Source organism: Rhipicephalus microplus, chromosome 9 (genome assembly GCF_043290135.1).
Source record: "Rhipicephalus microplus isolate Deutch F79 chromosome 9, USDA_Rmic, whole genome shotgun sequence".
In the NCBI taxonomy this organism is placed as follows: Eukaryota; Metazoa; Arthropoda; class Arachnida; order Ixodida; family Ixodidae; genus Rhipicephalus; species Rhipicephalus microplus.
Window position 1 is genome coordinate 44659963 of NC_134708.1, and position 20597 is coordinate 44680559.

At 46.2% G+C, this 20597-nt stretch overlaps 1 protein-coding gene across 1 annotated transcript in view; it reads right to left on the reverse strand.

The window, feature by feature from the left end:
* The window catches only part of LOC119163801 (constitutive coactivator of PPAR-gamma-like protein 1 homolog), a 75662-nt gene that overhangs the window by 42676 nt on the left and 12389 nt on the right, over positions 1–20597 (reverse strand). Inside the window, exons 3-8 of the mRNA XM_037415872.2 lie at positions 16200–16491; positions 13378–13475; positions 9633–9789; positions 8757–8875; positions 7351–7563; positions 4816–5032 (exon numbers count right to left, since the gene is read on the reverse strand). Of these exons, the coding sequence (XP_037271769.2) occupies positions 4816–5032; positions 7351–7563; positions 8757–8875; positions 9633–9789; positions 13378–13475; positions 16200–16491 (1096 nt within the window). The remainder of the gene's footprint in view (positions 1–4815; positions 5033–7350; positions 7564–8756; positions 8876–9632; positions 9790–13377; positions 13476–16199; positions 16492–20597) is intronic.

Genomic DNA, 20597 nt, shown 5'->3' on the forward strand with positions numbered 1-20597 from the left:
ACCAATTCGGTATGTTCACAGTGTGCAATAAAGTATAAATCATTGTTCTGGGCTATTTCGAAGCAAAGTTGTGGGATGTTGAATATGACATGAAAAATTTCCCCATCTACACTTGAAACAAAAGATCCATATAGAGAATTTTCTCCAAAAATTATTACAATAAAACTTACTTTACGACACATCCCCTGCATTTATCTTCGAAACAAAAAAGAAATCGTAATGATAACCCAGATAGAACAAGAGATATTGCTCCGGCATAATGGGAAGCACATGAAAATTGTCGTTTTGAGAAATCGAGAAAAAACGTGGGCACACATTTTTATTGCAGAAGATGCAACAAGACAACCTCAAAACGCACCAGAAGCATAGTTTGAATGCATTCTGTGCTCATGCCGCCTCTTCACTAGCTTCCGGAGTTCCAATGAGGCTGTTCTTTTCTTGTTGGAGACAATGCTGCGACGGTGGTCTTTTTCTCTTGCTCTCCTGGCACCAGTACTTGTCGCATTCATGTCCATTTCACCTAAGATTGCCGTTGCAGAATTCAAATTGCCCGTGTTGAAGCGCAGCACTGCTTCTGCAACAGCTGCTTCAACAGCGAACAGGGACGCATGGTGCTCCTTTGGGGCCAAACTCCAGATTACCGAATGTAGGCTCTCGTTGTAGTTCTGCGTTTTGCCGCGTTCGCACCTCTGAAGCAGGGCTCTTTCCGAAAGCCGGGTATAAACCGGTAGTAATGCCTCTGCCACATCTTTCGGTAGATTGTAGGCATGCCTGGGGTCGGGCTCACCCTTTGCTTTTGCGGCATTGTGCCGACACCATGAAGTTTCACCAGCTGGGCACAGACTGTGGTCCGAGCATTCATCAGTGGAGGTGACGTGGCGGTATGTGGCCATCACAGACTTTTGCATCTCGCCCACGTCACCTTCATGCGATTTCAGAGCCCGGCCATAATATGTGCTCAGCCTGGTGATCAGCTCACCTGTGAGCCTGCCTTTCCCACCAAGGCCTCTTTTCCCATTGCACTTTTGTTTCTGCACCAGGTTTCTCAATGCGGTGCCCATCCGTTTCTGTACATGATTAATACAGTCTTCCTTCTGCACGTCAATGTAACCATACACCTTGGCGTCTTGTATGGCGCAAAATGTCCTAGAGTCTCCATCAGACAGCATAGTTGTGTAGCGCAGGCCATGGCGTTCAAGCGACCTCTGAAATAGAATTAGAGCCGCCTCCACTTCCATTTGCCCCGCTTTGCTGTTGGTATTTTTTTGGCATTTGTGGTTAGCCTTCCATTCTTGATAGCCCTCACTACTAGGCTTCGGGCCCACCTCGCAGCCTAGGCAAAAGTTGGAAAGAACGACGTAGTCCAACACGTAGCCACTAAATAATTCGATAACTGTGCCCACGCCGATGTGGGAAGAATGGCCTCGCGTCTTCCACGTGCCGTCGTAGCTAACGGCAATATTGCCCCGGTGGCAGAAGCACAAGTCATCATAAATTGTTCTAACCTTTTCCGCACATTCACTCATAGCGGACTCAGCCGCTCGCGTTGCAGCGGGTGCCAGCGTGTTCTTCAAATGCCGCTGAAACGTCTTGTGGTGCATACCGCGGTGTGAGATGCCCATTGTTGCGAAAATATCGTTCATTTTCGTTTGGCCGTTGCCGGTAGCCACCATCGCCCTCGAAGCGAGAAGATTTACTTCAAACGGATTGCACGTTTTCGTGCCGTTCGCGCAGGGCGAAGTCCATTCATTCGCGATCTCGCCGCACCTTTCACACTGCACTAGCACTTTCACGGCAAGTCCGTAGTCCCGATCCCCTCTGACGATCGTAGCCGGTCCGTGGCAGGCTTTGCAACACAAGGCACCCATTATCGCGTTTAGGATATCTAGATGCATAAGCAGATAAGGAGCAGCGTGGTCCGAGTCCTGTGCGGTTGCCTCGCTACAACTCGCGGTGAAAAAGTCAATTTTCCGTGCAGTTGCTGGCGCCGATGAAAGCCGGTCGAGCGTCGCTTTCTCCCGGGCATGATTTTCTTCAACTTCGGCGTTTGTCACCACCTTGGCGTCGATTCGTAGTCGTCCGGAGTTCGCTTCCCCGTCATCGTCGTCGGAGGCAACGCGCTCGGTCGCACCATCGCTGAACGGCCGCGGAGCGTCGACACATCGTTCGTCGGAGTCAACCAAGGGCTCTGATGACTTCGTAGACTTTCTCCCACGACCTTTGCGTTTCCTGCGACCAAATGCGTGCACGGTCCGATACTTTTTTGCGTGTCCAGGCATGGCGATACGATCAGAAGCTTCAGAGTGCTCTGCCGATTTCGAGGCGTCACAGCGGTAACCCTTTCAAAATGGCGTCGGGTCGCGTATGCAGGCGCAAGCCGCGAGCTTCCAGCCAACCGGAAAGCGCCATTTCAGTCACGTGCGCCGTTTAGCCAATGGCAGTGAGCACGGCTCTTCGTCTTTGAGGCCCCGTTTTTCGGGCCGGGGAAACGCTCAATGTTGCTTACTGAATAAAAAAAACAGCTGAAAACGCGTTCTTTCAAACAAGACCAAAATGGCGCCGATCGAGCGCGTAGTTCCCGCGTATCGTAGAGCCGAAACCTGCGCTATTCGCCCTCAATTTAACGGGCAGGACGCCCGTTTTCGGTTTTTTAAAGTTGAATAACGATAAAAGTTGATGGTATTCGGCTATGAAATTTTGTAAATAGGTGCGCAATGATGTCGGGAACGCGAAAAGAAGGTCCGCGAAAACTCGATTTTTTGGCTGATTTTCGGTCCCGAAGTGCGGCGTCCCCCCTTAAGAACGTCAAAAGCCTTCCTGTCGAGTACACAGCGAACAGGAAGGCATGGATGACATCGGACATTTTTCGCGGCTGGCTGCAGCAGTTGGACCGGCACTTCATGTCGAAGAACCGCAAGATAATTATGGTTGTTGATAACTGCAGTGCCCATAACTGTACAGTCGAACTGAAGAGCATCAAAGTAGTTTTTTTGCCGCCCAACACTACGTCTGCTCTTCGGCCGATGGACCAGCGTATCATTCACTACGTGAAGTCGAAGTACCGCAAGCACCTGCTAGAGCGAATGATCCTATGCTCAGAAGCTGAAAAGTTGTATTAAGTGGACTTACTCGGCGCAGTGCACATCATCGCCCACGTGGGGAAAAAACACTCCGCCGCAAGTCATCGCCAACTGTTTTCGGCACAGCGGTTTTGTGAGGCCCGAGCATGCAGCAGTAGCTGACGATGGCATCGAGGAGGTGTCAGCCGAGTCCACCGACGATGACTGCCCGACTTTCGATGCTGTCCTTCCCACAGATGTGACCTTTCAGGGCTACATCGCGATTGATCATGGTGTCGCCACGAGTGGTCTCCTGACCCATCAAGAGATTATTAATGATGTCACGGGCGCCCATGACGACCACAATTCCGACGAAGAATCATGCGAGGAGATACAGCCGCGACCTCATCGCACCTCACGGGAAGTCTCGGAGGCGCTGTTAATATTAGAGGACGCTTGCCTGAACACTCCTGACAGCTTGCGTGCTGTTGGCCATTTGGAACAGTTAAGAAAAATTGTGATGTCAGCCGGAATCTGCGCGAAAACGCAGACGACAATGACAAAATACTTCAACAAATAAAGGTATGCTTCTGCAGCTTGATTTCAAATGTTGTTCTCCCTGTTCATTCGTTAATTCGGCATTCGGTTAATTCGGACAGTTTTTCCGGTCCCGTGAAATCCGAATTAACGAGCTTTTACTGTAGTATGAGGATTTATACAGTATTGCATCTCTCAAAGGGCAGCGTACACGCATGGTGAAGGATATGTATGTGAAAACACAGTGCACGACTCTAAAAATAAATGTAGAGCGCAAAAAAGACGAGACACAGGAGACAAGCAGACAGGAACGGCCGTTCACTACCAACCGATTTAGTTACAAAAGAACTGTGGGAAACAAATGCAGATGCTACACCCCAAACGCGGCTGATATAAAACACTAAAGCTGCTTATTTAAAACACCGAAGCATATTGCGGCATAGCAATTGAAATTCACACTCTCGCAAACACACTGACGTCTCGTTGACGCAGTCTTCACCCTTCAATATCAGGTGGTACGCCTCTAACAGTTAACGAGCAAACGTTTCCCTGCTGTATCCCAGCACCTTCAGTCAAGCAAGGAAAGGCACACAGGCACACACTGCACAGTGTGTAGAAAGGCGAGCGTCCTCATCGTTCAAGAGCAACAACTCATGCTCCCAGGCCCACTGGTTTACACACTTTCTTGTTTGGCCGATGCATGATTTGCCACAGCTCAATGGCAATTCATTTACCACCTTCCCCACACAGTCCACGTAACGCCTAGCGTGCGTGGACTCAAACCTCAATGCACCGAACTTTTGTTGTAACCGATAATGAAATATAGGTTATAGCAAAGTATACGAAGTGATGTTAATTTATATGTAGGGTTTAATTTCCCAAAACCACCATATGATTACAAGAGACGCCGTAGTGGAGGGCTCCAGAAATTTTGACCACCGGGAGTTCTTTAACATGCACTCAAGTCTAGGCACATGGGCCTACAGCATTTCCACCTCCATCAACAATGCAGCCGCCAAAGCCAGGATTCGATACCCCAACCTGCGGGTCAGCAGCCGAGTACCTTAGCCACTAGACCTCCGCGACATGAACTTTTTTCCTTCATGTATTCACTGCAAAGTATTAAAGAAAATATTCTAAAAATATTCGAATTCACTTTGCACCCAAAAGTTTGCTATTCTCACAGCTCTGCCTATCAAGATTTCCGCTGGTCTCTCACCATCCTCCTTGTTGGCGCCTTCCTTGTTGATCTTGGCGGCGTCCCCACCTGCGGACGCGGCAGCCGCCTCTCTCTTTTGCCGGGCAACAAATGCATGGTGGTGCATGTTGAACAGCACGGCATAGACCATTTGCCGGATGGGCCGGAACAGGGTCACTCCCCAGGGGATGTCGCGGGGAGCCTCATCTTCGATAGCCACTGGAATCTTGATGGCACCCTGTTACGAGGGAACCGCAAGTGTCTTGTCAAATTCGCGGCAAGACAGTTAAAGATCACATCAAAACTAGTCAGTTGGTTGAAAGAGCAAGTCACTCTCGTGAGTAAAAGGGGGCTTAATGCTAAAAGAAAAGACAAATAGAAAAAAAAAGCCAGGTCGTCCATATGGAACTGATTATTGACAAGCAAACCTCACTATACATACTTTGAACCATGGTCCTTCTACAAGACCTTGAAAGCACTTTGGTATCTAACCATATACAGTCAATCCCGGATATGTCAAACTCGGATATATTAAATCACTGGCCATATCAAAAAGTTGAAAAAGTATGGGACTGCTGAATACGTATATCGAACTCTCGCATAGCGGGACATTCGCTATATCGAACGCTGCACCATGCTGAAGCCCAGATAATTCACTTTTTCTAGCAAATATCGATCGATTTTCAGCTGCGTTCTAACAAGCTTCGATCCTTTTCGTGCGCAGATGGTAAAAAAGTGGTGTCATTCTATTGTGCTGATCTGGTTCGTTGCACGGCGCTTGCGAGTGCAACTGTATGTTTGATGCGCGATCTGCAGGTCTCAATGCGCGGGCATAGTGTTTTTCAAAAAGCCCAATTGCCGAGGACACCAAAATGAGAACATGAGGTGCCCCGGTGATCTTGTTGCAATGCTCGCATTCCCTTGTTTGTTGGCACTCAGTGGCATATGAGCCTGAAAAGCATGGCCTTTGAGATGTGCATTCTCGCGACGCATTTTTAGTGCTTTCGGTTCTAAAGCGCATGTCTCAGAGGCTACACTTTTTCTAGCCTTTAACATCAAACCAGCTGAAATCTGCAGCTGCCAGCTACAAAGCCACACGTGACATCGATATCGCCAAAGTGTTGACAATGGGAACTCTCTGTTGCCTTTTGTCCCGTGTAGACTTCTCGCCTCGTTCCTGATAAATCCTTATTCGCGAGTTGAACTGAACGTTGACCAGCACGTAGCGATAAAAATTATGACTGGCGCTTGGAGCGACGTCAAGTAAAGCATCGTGGTAAACTTTCTTTCGGGACAAAGTGACGACTTTGTGTGCGTCATGACCGCTGAGGACGTTGTTCGGTTCCCAGTGAATTCTGCACCTTATCAGCGTTTTCAGGCACCATCCGAGACATTGAGCGATTTCATCGGTGCAGATGACCAACGTAGCTGTTTCTGACTGCATCAATGCTGAGATCATGACTTGCGTTGCCGGTGCAGCGGAAGTATAGCCGTGCGGTTATGAATATGCCTACACCTCCTGTGTCCCTGCTAACCAACATTTTGCTGCGCTTTAAAGCTGGCATCAGTGTTATGCGTCAATGCTGTTGTGGCCAAAAGAACCAAATTCACTTATTTGAAAAGCTTCAGTGATATTGAGAATGACTGGAACTTGACGGCGCGCAAGAAGCATGACAATTTTACGAACTACTTTCATGCGGAATAAAGTATAACTTGCAGTTCACACCCTGTTGTTCATTATACTGTGAGAAAATCATTATGTTAGCACATGTAACAAATCTCCGAAGCCTAAAATGCTTCGACTTAGGCCTTAAATAAGCATATTTTGAATTAAGAATTATAGATATATCAAACTACTTTGCCATCTCCTTTGAGTTAGATATACAGTCGAACTCCGCAACAACTAACGCCACTTTAACGAAATTTCCGCGACAACGAAAAATTCACGATTCCCCGTCACTACTCCATGGCAGTCAATGCATTGTCGCCACAAAGACTCCTTTTTCTTCTATTGTCTCGCTTGAACGAAACTTTACGATGCAATTTCAGGCTCGGATACTTATTTCTATGCAGTAAACCCAATCTTTAACATTTCGATGCATTTTCAGAGCCCGAAAATGCGTCAGCGAAGTCTAAAATCCGCGTTGGCACTACCAAAAACCGCCGCTGCTCAGCAAGCATGGGCACCGCCATTGCTCGGTAGCGATGGCAATGAGACTGCCCTGCAAGAGTGTAGTAACTGTAGCCCTACTTTTGCCACTGGCTTGATATTGAGCCACAGACGTTTCGAAGGTGAAGCTCAGTTCCTGGTTTCCTTCATGCAGCTGCTGAGTGCAACTGCGGAACGATGCCTTTCCCGATTCCGATGCTCATCATTATCTTCGCGCTTCCATCTACTGTGATAGGCAAGACTGCAATAGCTAGTAGCAGCCGTGAGCTCGCCATGCAGCAGGTGGCACTCCACCATCTGACAATCATTAACCACCTACTCTAAAATATGGCGGTTAGCTTATGCCATGTTTGGCTAGGCCTTGCAATAGGATGTGACACACCAACCTGCGACAGCAGCTGGTAGATCCAGGGGGACATGAGACCCTTCTGGTGCCGCTCGCTCGCTGTCCGCATCACCTCCGGAGGAACCTTGGGCAGCTTGGGGGTCTCGGGCATGATGAACGAACCACCAGGAATTCGAGCCTCAGCACCACCGCTGCTGCCGGCACTCGTTGGCTCACCACCAGCGCTAGCTGCACCGGCACTGCCCTTCTGGCCCTGTCAAGGAAAAGATGAAGAAGAAAGAAAAACAATATACAAGTTGAAGCACATGACTCATCACTAACAGGACTGTAGAGAGACTGGGAGTATCTAGATTCGAACAATTTCTTTGGAAGCGCTCTGCCCAATCATGTCTCGCCTAGCCACGCAGTAACACTGCTGTAGTGAACACGGACCCCCACATCCCCACCAACAGTGTTGTTCTCAACAACTAGTTTGTTGAGAAACAGCTAGCCAAGACCAAAGGCTGCCAAAATTGTATATCAGGAATTGGGAAAAACTGACGAAGCAGCATTGCCATCCGTTTACTGCTTTTACTGCAATTGCATACAAATCCACAGCAGAGTTACCTGCTCAGCACCGCAAAAATTGCAACCGCCTATAAAGTTTGACGTTTGTATCTTCCAAAAATACTGTATTTGAATGCATGATTACAATGTTACGGCTACTGTCAAGTTCAAATCAAAGCAAATCAAATGAAATCTTTATTTCTATAATATACAATTTTCCTGATGGATTACAACCATAAAAAAGCTGCCGAAAAGTGGCTTGACAATTCTGTAGCCCAACGTAATCTATGGCTTGTGGGCAACTGCAAAGGAAAGCAGTTAACAAACGAAAACGTATGATTAGTGCAGAACAAAAACAGTCTGCAGAAAAAAAGCATACAAGAATGCAACACAAAAATCAATAAAATTAGTTTTTTTACACGAACATAGATTTAAGGATAGCTGAGGAACAATAAAACAAATCTAAATCGATGAACGGAAGATACGCTTCCGTTAAACGCTCTGTGCCAGTATTTGCTAGAACATCGAAGAAACAATGGCGGCACAAGCTACCGAGAGCTGCTGTTCTGCAGTAATTTCAATTCTCCTTGCACCATAAATATTGGTATAGGCAATTTTACGTCCAAAACTACGATATGGTTATGAGATATGCCTATTGTAGAGATCCTGAAATTTCGACCATATGGTGTCCGTTAACATGCACTGACAGCGCACAGTACACGGGCCTCTAGTTTGCCGCCTCCGTCAAAAATGCAACCACTAAGGCCAGGATCAAATTAATGGCCTTCGTGTCGGCATTCGAGAGCCATAAACCCTGGTCCATCACGGTGGACTCATGCACTGTAGCCCAACGAACGAGTTCCCGCAATGGCCAGGCGACGTCCCAAGAGCGAGGCTCACCTTCCGCCCCTGCCAAGATTTGGGGCTCTGGCGGCCGGGGCTGGAGCTGTTGCTGCTCGACGAGCTTGGTCCCAGGGGCCCACCATTCACGTGTGCTGTGCCGTTTGGCTGTGAGACATCTGCAGTGCAAGTCATTCATGAAGACCATTGAGAACCATGCACTTTGCTTCCGCAGCAGTCGAAGGCACAACGCCATCGAAAAATGAAATGTGATAGTTGTCGCAAACAAGTACAGTTGTTATTTTTTTTTTTTGCTGCTGGTAGGACAGTACAGTGGCACCCTGCTGACACGTTTTTGAAGGAACCATAAGAAATAAACACAAGAGCCGGCAAATGCATAAACTGAAAAACATAAAGAAGGTAGAATAACTTCGTACCTCCTGCTTCGTTTGTCATGCATCTTTAGAATGTCTTTGAGAGGACATGGCTTGCCTCATTGTGGCAGCCAAATGTGAACAGAGTACAACAACGCAGTGTGCGTTAATGCATGAAAACAAGGAACAACAACAACAAAAAAAGCGACACCGACACCATCTGTAATCTAAAACGCTGGCACACAAAGATGCATTAGAGTCCCTATGACTCGCGTGCACTATTTCGAGAATACAATGCTTCGCTGGTAATCCACCAAACCTGCAGAAAAGGAAGCATGCCCGCACCTGTTAGCATTTGGGCAGTCGTGCAAATTTGCACAAAACAATGCGGGCTGAAAATTGCCTACCAACACCCACACTTGCGCTCATTGCAGGCAAATGAGCCTTGGCCGGGACTGCAGCAAAATTCGTATCAATTCGAAAATTGAGATTATTCTAATACTTTTGCACCCTCACCCACAACTTTCATGAAAAAGATTGTTAGACGAGTAGTTGGACGCACCGTTTGCATCTGCCACGATGCTGTCGTCCTCGGCGTGGCTTGTGCGCAAATCCAGTGGTTCACCTGGCTTGTAGGCACCGTTCACGATACTTCCATTGTGACTAGCCGTCGGATAGCCGCCGCCCGTCGCCTGGCGGTATGCCGTCAAACTTGACAGCTATCAATGAAAGGGGGCGGAACGAAAGACTGCATATTTCAGAATTTGAAAGAGAATTTGGCACATTCTTTCCTTGAGCTCGTATCATACTATACATACGCACTTGAATGAATTATATCCCAATGTTGTTCAAACGTGCTACGCTCAAAACTTTACTAGTACCTTGACATAATGTATTTTGAATACAGTGCAGACCACTTATAACGTAACCGCTTTTTGCGCGGGACCGGTTATAACGTGGGTTTTTTTGACCACCGATATGTCGCCCATAGAACTCTATGTATAGGCCGACCGTTTATTGCGTAGGCGTGCGAAGGAGAATACCGGTTATAGCGCGGAGTTTTTAAGCGCGCGACCATAAAATCGGCGAACGGAGCACGGTCGGCACAATTTCTCGGCGGCGTTTCCAGCGCACCGGAACGTTGGGAGTGTGAGCGGGAAGGCGCACGTGGAGACCGCCGCGAAAAGTCAAACATTGCGGAGGAGAAGAGAGGGTACAGTAGGGAGAGAGTCGGGGAGACCTTGGAAGGAGGGAGCGTGTTTTCGTCACCGTGGCGACCGTGGCAGCGTCCCATCCGGGTGCGCGCTGCGCGGAGTGGGGGAGAAAAGCGGTAGCATGATTTTTTTCCCTCAACCTCCTTCTTTTGCCTCTTTGAATTTGCTGTGTGCGCTTCGCCGTGTCGTTGCCGTCTGAGAGCCCAGAGCACGTGTGTTGCGTAGCTCCTATCGCCATGGCGTTGGCAGCGTCTTTAAGCGGTGTGAAAAAACGCCGTGCCTTATTGATGGAGATTAAGGAATACGTCATAAGGGATATTGAGAGTGGCCTGAAGAAGGCGTCGGTGGCGGCGAAGTACGGCGTTCTGGACACGACCGTGTCAACAATCTACAAAAACAAGGACAAGCTGCGGCAGCAACTGCAGCAAGATTCGTCTTCCCTGTCACGGAAGAGAATACGTACGTCAAAATACGAAGACGTGGACGCAGCGCTGTTCAGGTGGTTCCGCGAAGTTAGGGCTCAGAGCATCCCAGTAAGTGGCCCCATGCTCCAACAAAAGGCCAAGTGTCTCGGAGCTCTTTTAGGCCACGACGACTTCAATCCACTCAACGGGTGGATTCAGCGTTTCAAAGATCGCCATGGCATCAGCTGCAAAGTGGTGTGCGGAGAAAGCGGCGCTGTCGACGACGAGTCTATCGAAGTCTGGCTTCGATAGACTCGTCTGCCGTATGCTGTCGACCTATACTGACAGAGACATTTATAATGCCAATGAAGCTGGTTTATTTGCTTAACCTTTTGCTTAACCGCACCCTTGTGCTGAAAGGCGAAGCCTGCTCCGGCAGCAAGGTCTCAAAGGAGCGCATAACTGTATTGTTTTGCGCCAATTTGAACGGGAGCGACAAGCGCCGCCTCTGTCACAGGTAAATCGGCAAGGCCACGTTGCTTTAAAGAACGGGAGTGCCTGCCAGTGACCTGCAAAGCCAATAAAAAGGCATGGATGACGCAGGATTTGTTCACCAGCTGGCTTTGCAAGTTTGATGAGGATATGCTGGCAGAGATGCGGCGGGTCGTGCTTATCCTCGACAACTGCACGGCCCACAACGTCAAGCCGAAGTTGACCGCAGTCAACTTAAAGTTTTTGCCTGCCAACACTACAGCAAAAAGTCAACCTTTTGACCAGGGTGTCATCGCAACCGTAAAGGCGCTGTACAAAAAGCGCATTTGCGAGAAATTTTTGCTGAGCATGCAGCAGCAGCAGCCTCTTAAAGTGAACTTAAGAGGCGCAATTGACATGGTGGTCGCTTCATGGTGGCAGGTCAAGGCCGATACCATAAGCAAGTGTTTCAAGAGGGCAAGCTTCGTGCACAATGCAGAGGCTCTGGAAGACGATGAGCAGAGCGACATGTCGCTCGCCGATGAGACCCCCAACACTGACGACGTGTGGTCCTGCCTCGTTGACAGCAACTTTGTAACCGCCACTGACACTTTCCAAGAATTTGTGGATGCCGGGCAGTCGGAGCTTTCTGTCTGCGAGAAAGCGAGCACAGATGACGCGATCGTCGCAGCGGTGCGCGGTAGTGCGGAGGTTGCAACGGACGACGAGTCGGATGGCAAAGACGATGTCGACCCGACGCCAGAACCAGATTTCCCGTGCAAAGACGCATTGGAATGCCTCGCTAAAGTGAAAACGTACTGCGCGAAAAACAGTTTGAGCGAGAAATCGCTTCAGTGCTTAAGCTTTGTGGAGGACGAAATTGTTCGCAGCGCTGTTCGCAAGCATTGCCAGACGAAAATAATGGCGTTCTTCTGCTGATGCCGGACTTGAGAACTTTGTTTCCAAGCGGTGTTGTGATTGTGTTGAATGTGTCTGCGAGTGAAAAGTGTAGTAAATTGCTTTTGAAAGGTGGGTTGCCCTTTTGACATAGGCAAAGGCCAAAAAAAGCATGCTTTGGTTGTAACGCGGTACCGCTTATAGCGCGGATTTTTACAACTCCCGTGACTTACGTTATAAGTGGTCTACACTGTACATACATGCAGTCACGCTCAATACGAGTTGCAACATGCCATTTGGACTTCAAAATGATGTCAACATTGCAAATTGGCACCTACACAGAAAAAAAATCTCTAATTAAACTTTCTCTGGGGTATTTTCTGACCTAACGTAACGTTTGTCGGTGTCACTATTCAGGCTTGGGATCACTTTAACCAAAGCCAACATGTTGCTACTCAGATTGAGCACAACTATCTTGTCCTCACACATTAAAACGCGATAATTTAAGGCTAGGTTGTCCACACACTTTGATAAGCAAAAGTCAAAACAATTTTTTTTCTGGACAAATGATTGAATGCTTTAAAATATGCATGGGACATCCAAAGAGGGTGGACGCTACAAAAAACGCATCTGGCTGTAGCCATTCGATTGCATGAATTGATATCCCCATCACCGACACAGCTACAGTCCTGCAGACTGCCAAGTCTAAGTTTGTTTATGGCAAAAAACAGCAACGACGGACACTGTTCAGGCTGTAAGCTTAAGTTCCTTAATCTTGTCCACAAATCACACATGAGCTAATCAAAATAATGCAATGATATTTGTGGATTTTAGCATTCCATACAAGCTTTCCAGATTCCAATTTCGATGCTTTCCTCAGAAGGAAAAAAGAAAAGGTGGGGGGGGGGGGGGGATATGGCTGTAGAGGCATTAAACTAGACGCCTCCACAGTAAGAAAAATTTTTTTCTATGACTTGCTACAATACTGTCTAGTACTGTCAAATTTTACTTAGGGCATTTAACCCAGCTGATTATAACCAATGCCTGAACAACAGAAGGGGCACTGTGTGAGGGGCTTGTTTCATTGTTGACACAACCAAATGAATCCAACAGACAATTAGACCAAGAAAAGTATAGGGACCATTATGTGTTGCGTTTAGCTATAGTGTAGTAATTAGGACATGAAATGAAGTCGAGACAATTAAAACCAATGACTGAAGTTTTAGAATGCCTTCATACTATTTTTTTTCTTCCTTCAATTTAGCTGCTGAGTAATGAGAGTTGCAACCTCCTCAAAAAAATAATGCTTGTTTGCTCCAACCTCTCTCTCTGCCGTCTCGGATGCAAATTTGGCTGGATCTGATCTCTGCAGGCCGTCTTCTCCAGGTGATAAGTCAAGGACGGGCGAGGAAGCATCAGCTGCGCGAGCCAAAACACAAAAACAAAAGCTGGAAAAACACAAATAAAACTGGTAGCAGTCCCTTCCCTGCACTGTGATATTATTCGGAGCGCTCGAACCATCCTTCACTGCAGTGCATTATGTGAAATAGAACTTCTTTCAATTTCATTTCATTCCACTTTAATCGTGCCCTATGTTAGCATGAACTGCTAATATGACAAAGTTTCTTAGAAGCAGGGAACTCAGGACTATGATCTCTTGCTTATTTCTCAAGTCCTTGCAATCACAGTGCAATAAAATATGCAAAAATGTTTTACAAGCAGTTGTGCACAGTTCTTTATTATCTCTTATCTAATAGCTACAAAACTGGGTGGAAAAACTTTCTTCTGTGCACATTCAACATTTCAACAAGCACACCATTTTCTGCAACTATAGACAATACTACGCCTCCTTCTTTCGAAGAGTCCAACAGCATTTTATGCCTGCAAGCTGGCCATCCTAGAGCATGTTCCAATTTCATTTGGGGCTCGTAAGCAGGCTCCCATAATCTCCTCTATATTATGTGCACAGGTCAAATCCATATTTATCACTCTCATTGCAAGAACACAGGACAACCTTGTTTTAGGTATGTCCCCATCAACTCTGTTTCTATATTTTTTTTACTTTCATTTCATCTATTCAACCTTCGTCTATTCCTTAGCCTCCTTGCAAGCTTCTTACTACAGCTTCTCAAACAACCCCCTAGCCCGTCCAAACAAAATGCACTACGTTTCTAGCCTTTTTTTTTTCCTTTTCTAGAACACAACTATGTGTCCCTCGCAAAAGCAAAAGAAGCGAAGTCAAAATCATGCACAGCACATCATTCCATTGGTTGCTTGACGCACGTGCCCAAAATGGTGTTTCCCGATTGGCCAGGAAAACTCGTTCGCAGCGTCTGCCACCATTTTGAAAGGGTATCGCCATTGCGAAGGTGTCGCGACTCATATCCCTAACGTGCTTGTGCATCTCGCTATGCCCGGCGGTGCGAAAAAGTTCCGATCGCAGCATTATTTTGGACGTTCACGGAAGAAAGGCAGAAGTAGAAAGCCCAATGTTGCTGCTACTGTGTACGCGGGAACAAGCGCCGGCGTTTGTTCAATAACGCCGTCTTGGTAACGACTATGTAACCTAAGACAGTTACTCGTGCATGTGTGGCGTGGACGCTGGCCGCCGGTGTACTGAAGATGTTATCAATAGAGGAATGTGCGAGACGGCATCCCCAGATAATGGACGCTCTGTGGATTATGATTGCGCCGATCCTATCGGCAACGGTGAAGCACGCGTAGACACGCGCCTCCCTGACAGCGTGCGCAATGTCAATTCCGGTCGTGTGCGGATAGATGCTGATGTGATCAATGCCAGAGAAGTTCGCAAAGCGCGCGCCCGCGTGACAACCACGACGTTTGAGGGTCTTTAATCAGTGTCGGCAACGACGCGAAAAATTCAGCGCTTACCGGAGTCAAGTGCTGCGGCAGCGAGGCAAGATGCCAGCAGGGCAAGACTCGGAATTCACACGAAAACCTCCAATCTGCGATTTAGAGTTTGGTATCAAAGGAGCAGCACGCTTTCTTTTTGCTGTGCAAGCTGGTGTTGCAGAAGCTGTGCTGCGCTTCAACACGGGCAATGTCAATGAATTTGCTGCAATTCTAGAGCAGCTGGACATCACGATATTCAGCAGTACATCCCTGAAGGCTAGGGAAAAGGACTGTCGTCATAGTGTAACCTCAAATAAATAGGGAGAAGCGTCCCAGAGTCTGAGAAAGCTAGTCAAGAAGAAGCATAAGGATGGGATGCGTCTGGATTATGCCCCTGGTGCAGTTTCATAAGATTTTATTAGTATTTTTCCAATAAACGTGTTCTGAAATGTTTTTCCCCATTTTCTCTAAACAGCAATATTGGCACGTTTGCCAAGTTGGAGGGAAAATAACTTCTGTTCCAATCGAGCTATCACCATAATTTTTTTTTGCTGTAAAGATAAATGCATGCAGTATGCAATATGCCTATTTTGAAGGTAATATACAAATCAAATTTTTTGTTTTTAATTGGGTCACTGTGTGACAGGTGAAGGTGTTTTTTTTTTTTGTGAACATTGATGTCCTCAAACTCTTGTTCAAATTGGCCCAGCAAAATTATTTATAGAACTTTGCACTTTTTAAACATCCTATATTGTTTCTACACTGTCGCAAATGTTTTGGAGCTTCCTGCTTAGATGCTAATTAGGCTCCAAACAAAGGACCCCGGTTATAAATTCATTGTGAAGTATCTTGGAAACTACTTGACCTATCAAAAAAGCAATTACATTTTTAGAATCTGCATATCTAAATACACAAACAGTGAAAATGTCGTTCAGATCTATACAAAAATAAAAACGTTGACCATCAAGTGTAGCCTCCCCCTTAACAGTCTTGGTACAAAATATTGAAGAGAAACAGGAGGGGACCGTTTGTACAATGCTGTTTGGTTTGACCAAGCTGAACTTTCGAGATTGAATGCGCTAAATGCAAGAGTATGTCCCATTTCAGCGTTTATTTTCTGCTAATAACTAAGTTTCAAAGACAGTAGCGTAGCTGTACACAATGGTAGCAACTCTAGTTTCTTTTGACTTCAAAATTCTACTAATAATATATAGACAACCCTGTTTCCTTCCCACCCTTTGGGTTTCTAGAAACTCTTGCACAGTCAAGCAGAATCGAGATTAGACGCACCTTTCCCATTGACCACTGGCTGCTCAGAGATTGGTGGCAGCCCCGATGAAGAGCCAGATGTGGATGGGTAGCAGCCGGACTCGTGCCGGCGCCCCTGGCTCGAGGGCCGGTAGCGCAAGAACCCGTCCCTGGTACCGTTCAGGTAGTAGTGCACACAGTTCTTGAGCCGCTGCACCTTGTCTCGGGGTGCGCCGGGGAACACTCGTGCTCCCAGGGCGTCCAGGTCTTCCGTCGAGGGCAGGCCTCGCACAAACTCAACCACCGCGGGGATAAGGGTCTCCGGAGGAATTGCCTGCCCAGATACGAAAATTGTGACTCAATATACATATACATATATCGAGAATTTCTTCTGCGGATCCAGTACTTTGTATGCATTGAGAAACGACGGACAGTCGTGCGGAAATGTTTATTACTTTCTACGATTCAGCAGGAGGGCCCACCTTCGTCAGGGAATGATTATATATATAGATATATATATATATATATATATATATATATTTTTTCGAGGGACTGGATTGCATGATCACTTTCAGAGACATAACACAGCACTACAGATTAAACAGATTCAAATATTCATCTCCCCACAACAAACTAAACATGAAACAGGAGGTTGCCTAGAGACAATTGACTTGAAACTAGTGATCCTATGCCTCTGTTCAGCTGACATTTATACACCCGAAGACTGTAAACTATGTGGTGCCAGAGAAACACCGCAGCACATGCTGTACGAGTGTACCGATAGCGAGCACCAGCCCCATAGAAATTAAGTAGACATGGCAGTCTCGAACCGTGAGGCGCGATGGGAGGTGGCTTTGCTCAGCCACGGCATCAACTGTAGGCCGTTCGGCATGCCCAGGAAGCCTTATATGTTCATGGACTCGAGGCAGTCACCGAAGCTCGGGTCCTTGCAGCCCCACCCCGCTAAAAAGTGCCGGCATTCACAATAAAGTTTTCACTTCCTCACTCGAGAGACTCTCACAGTCCAAAAAACAATTAAATCATGGCGTTTTATGTGTTTCATGTAAAACATATTTACGAGGTGCGCTTTTAGGGCTCTGGTAAGGAGTACTGCCACAAAATTCCAAGCACTTCTGGGACAGACTTGGGAGGAAACACATGCATCATCCACAATATAAGGAAGGCCAATATAACACAGAAACCTTTTGAAATAAATTTTAATGCGCGTGTTTAGCAACTGCATGCGGAACACCGGACCTCATGACATCGATGCCAACTTGCTTTGAATGTAAAGAACCTGCATCACGGGTATGTTTTGGCAGCCATGCTCCTAGCAGACCCTTCCAGGGAAAAGAGGAAGCACCTCCTCATGTGAACTCGCACATGAGTACAAAGGTTTACGTCCATGCCCCGGCAGTGCATTCCTAGGGGGGTCATGCACATTCTTGACATCACAGAAGGCACTTGGGAAGCCTTTACTGAAAAAGAGTTCCTCTTCTTTTGTACCCATGCAGTGCTCGTGCAAACACGGTTTCGTGCCCTGATGTCTGCTATGTTCACATGAAAGCCCCGCTCGGTGCCGACTTCCTCAGTGCTCTCAATAATAATAATAATAATAATAATAATAATAATTGGGGTTTTACTTCCCGAGAACATGTGATTATGAGAGAAGTCCTAGTGTGGGCTCCGAAAATTTAGCCCATCTGGTGTTCCTTAAGTACACTGACATCACACAGCACATGCACTGCACATACAGCACAGACACTAGCATCTCGCCTCCACCGAAATGGGATCGCCACGGCCGAAATCGAACCCGCAACTTTTGGGTCAGTAGCCGAACACCTTAATTGCTACACCACCGCGGCAGACCACTCAGCACTCTCCCAAATGGAAACTGCAACTGGATGCCACAAACGTCTCCAACCAATTAACTAGAGTGTGCTCAAGCAAACAGGCTTTCTAGCCTTAATAAATCCATCATTAACTACTTACTACAAAAAGAAAAAACCAGATGCAACATTCTTGGCTCAGTTTTTTTATAATTCTGACCGGATCTCGTAACAAAGAGTTGAATCCAAGAGCATCTGTTACATTTCAGCCCCAGCGACATGTGGGCGACGTGGGTGGGAATCGAATTTGCACCCTTGCGCTCAGCAGTGCAGCAACCTTAGCCACTGGACTGCTGTGGTCTGTCTGCAATGCTGCACTTTGCTTCCACGTTACAATGGAACCATAATTCATATTAAAATCTTGCGAACGCAAGCGTATGAATGAGCAAACAAGAGTGCCACTAGCCTGAACACAACGAAGCATCACAGGCTGATCCATCTCAAGGATTTACACTTTCCAACCTTACAATTGCAGAAGGGGTAAGAAATGCCTCGACAAAAACCTACCCCTTTGGCAACGCAAAGCCAGTCGGTCTAAATACTAAAAATTGCTTCACTGCTCAAGACGTCAGCTATTCACTAAACAATTGACACGTTCGTTTCACCACATAGAGGCGATGTACTTAACAAACATGACTAACCATCTGCATAGGAACGAGACTGTTCGCAGAACTTAGTAAGCATTCCCACTAGAGGAGACAAAAGTTCAGTTTCTAGGCTACATGTTGGTTACATGAAAGAACTGAATTGATGCGGACAACTCCAAACAACAAAGTGACGGAGTCTTTACGTCAAGCGCAAGCAAGATATTATGTGTCTGAAATAAAAAAATTTACTGGCATACAAAGCGCATTCCACATTACAGCTAGGAGAAACAAGGAGCACTGGCAGTCAGCTTTGAACTCTGCTCCCAAAAATGCTGAATAGGAAATTCAATGATGGCAAAGGAAATTTTCTTCACACACTTGAACGCGTTTTAACATTAAGCCGCAATTATCATTCCACAGCGGCCAATTGTGCCTCAGTTTTGTTTCTTCGATCAAAGTGATAAAACTGACATCCGCATGAAACTATTCAGCTTTAGCCTAGAACTTCTCTTACTTGCCAATTTGTTATTTCGAAACCCTACAAGCACAGGCATATTATACTCCGAGTAATATCTGATGTACTACCTGGTCACGTCTACGACTCTATTGTAAAACATAAGAAGGGTTAATGGGGCATTCAATTATTCAGTTATCTGAAAACCAATGAATTTGCTCACCTCTGTGGACCAAAGCTAGCTATCAGGGCAAATTCCATGATCCTTATATCTGGTTTGGAAAAATCTGTGCACTGAAAACATATCCTCGAGTGATAAAAAAAAAAAAAATCGGGTGCTTTTATAAAAGAAGTAAATAAACATAACAGCAGTGCTCAGAATGTTCTGAGCACGAGCAGTAATTATGCAAAAAAAGGTATATCTGGCCAAAATGAAACCTCAGGGTGAGAAAATAAGCAAGTTGGCTGTTTAATGTAATGTTTGTAAGAACCAAAAAGCAAACACACAAGTCATTAACTGCAGCTAAAGGATTAAGGGAGCCCGTGACAGTCCTACAATGCAGCCAATGCTTCTAGAAAACGTAGATGTGGCACCATCTCGAGGCATCTGTGTAAAAAAAATGACGCCGGAGCCCGGTCGGTTCAGTCACTGGAACATATTCTAGTTCACTAGAATCGTTACAGCCCAGGCCGCTTAGGATGTGAATTGGATTAGGTTGGCCTGTATTTACTGATTCAACTACGTATTTAGGATGTGAATTGAATTGGATCTGTTGCGACACGGATTGCTGTGTTACTAATAATTTGCATCCCCACCTAAATTGCACATCTCTAATATATATTTTCAGGAAAAAAAAATCACTATTACTCGCATATTCTGTGCACCCCGCATTGAACAATTACTAACAACTTCGGAGGAACGGAGCCTTACTGCACAATGTTCTTTCTTTCACTTTTTTTCTTTTTCACGACAAGCACATGCATGTTGACGTTTTATTTCTCTGTGCTCTGACGCTTAGAGTTCGACAAAGTCCACAGATGCCTGCAATGAAAGCTAGCGGAACGTTTAAAGAGACGATGTTTGAACATGTGCCGTCAAGAAGGAACCTGTCAGGGTGCAACAACTCCCTCGATTCTATAGATTTATTACAGATGCCGGTGGGTTACCTTTGTTCGTGTGCTTTTCTATAAATATAAGGCTAAAAAAAATCACTGATTTAGTAATACCATCTCAAGAAACAGAAATGAGAAATTTAGATTAAGTTACCAAACTCTATACCCTTGAAATGCGAGCTACCAGCAATAAGTGTGCAGCTGAGGACATTTGCTGTTGCATCGCCAATAATAATGATAACAGTATTAATAATAATAAAAGACATGATGGACCGGCAAGCCTCTGCTAACGGCAGTCCTAGTCAAACCAGAAGGCCTTCAAGTCGAGCCAAATCATGGTCAAGACAAACATGCATAAATTTAATTACATGAATCACGTTGTGGTTGGGAAGTCAGA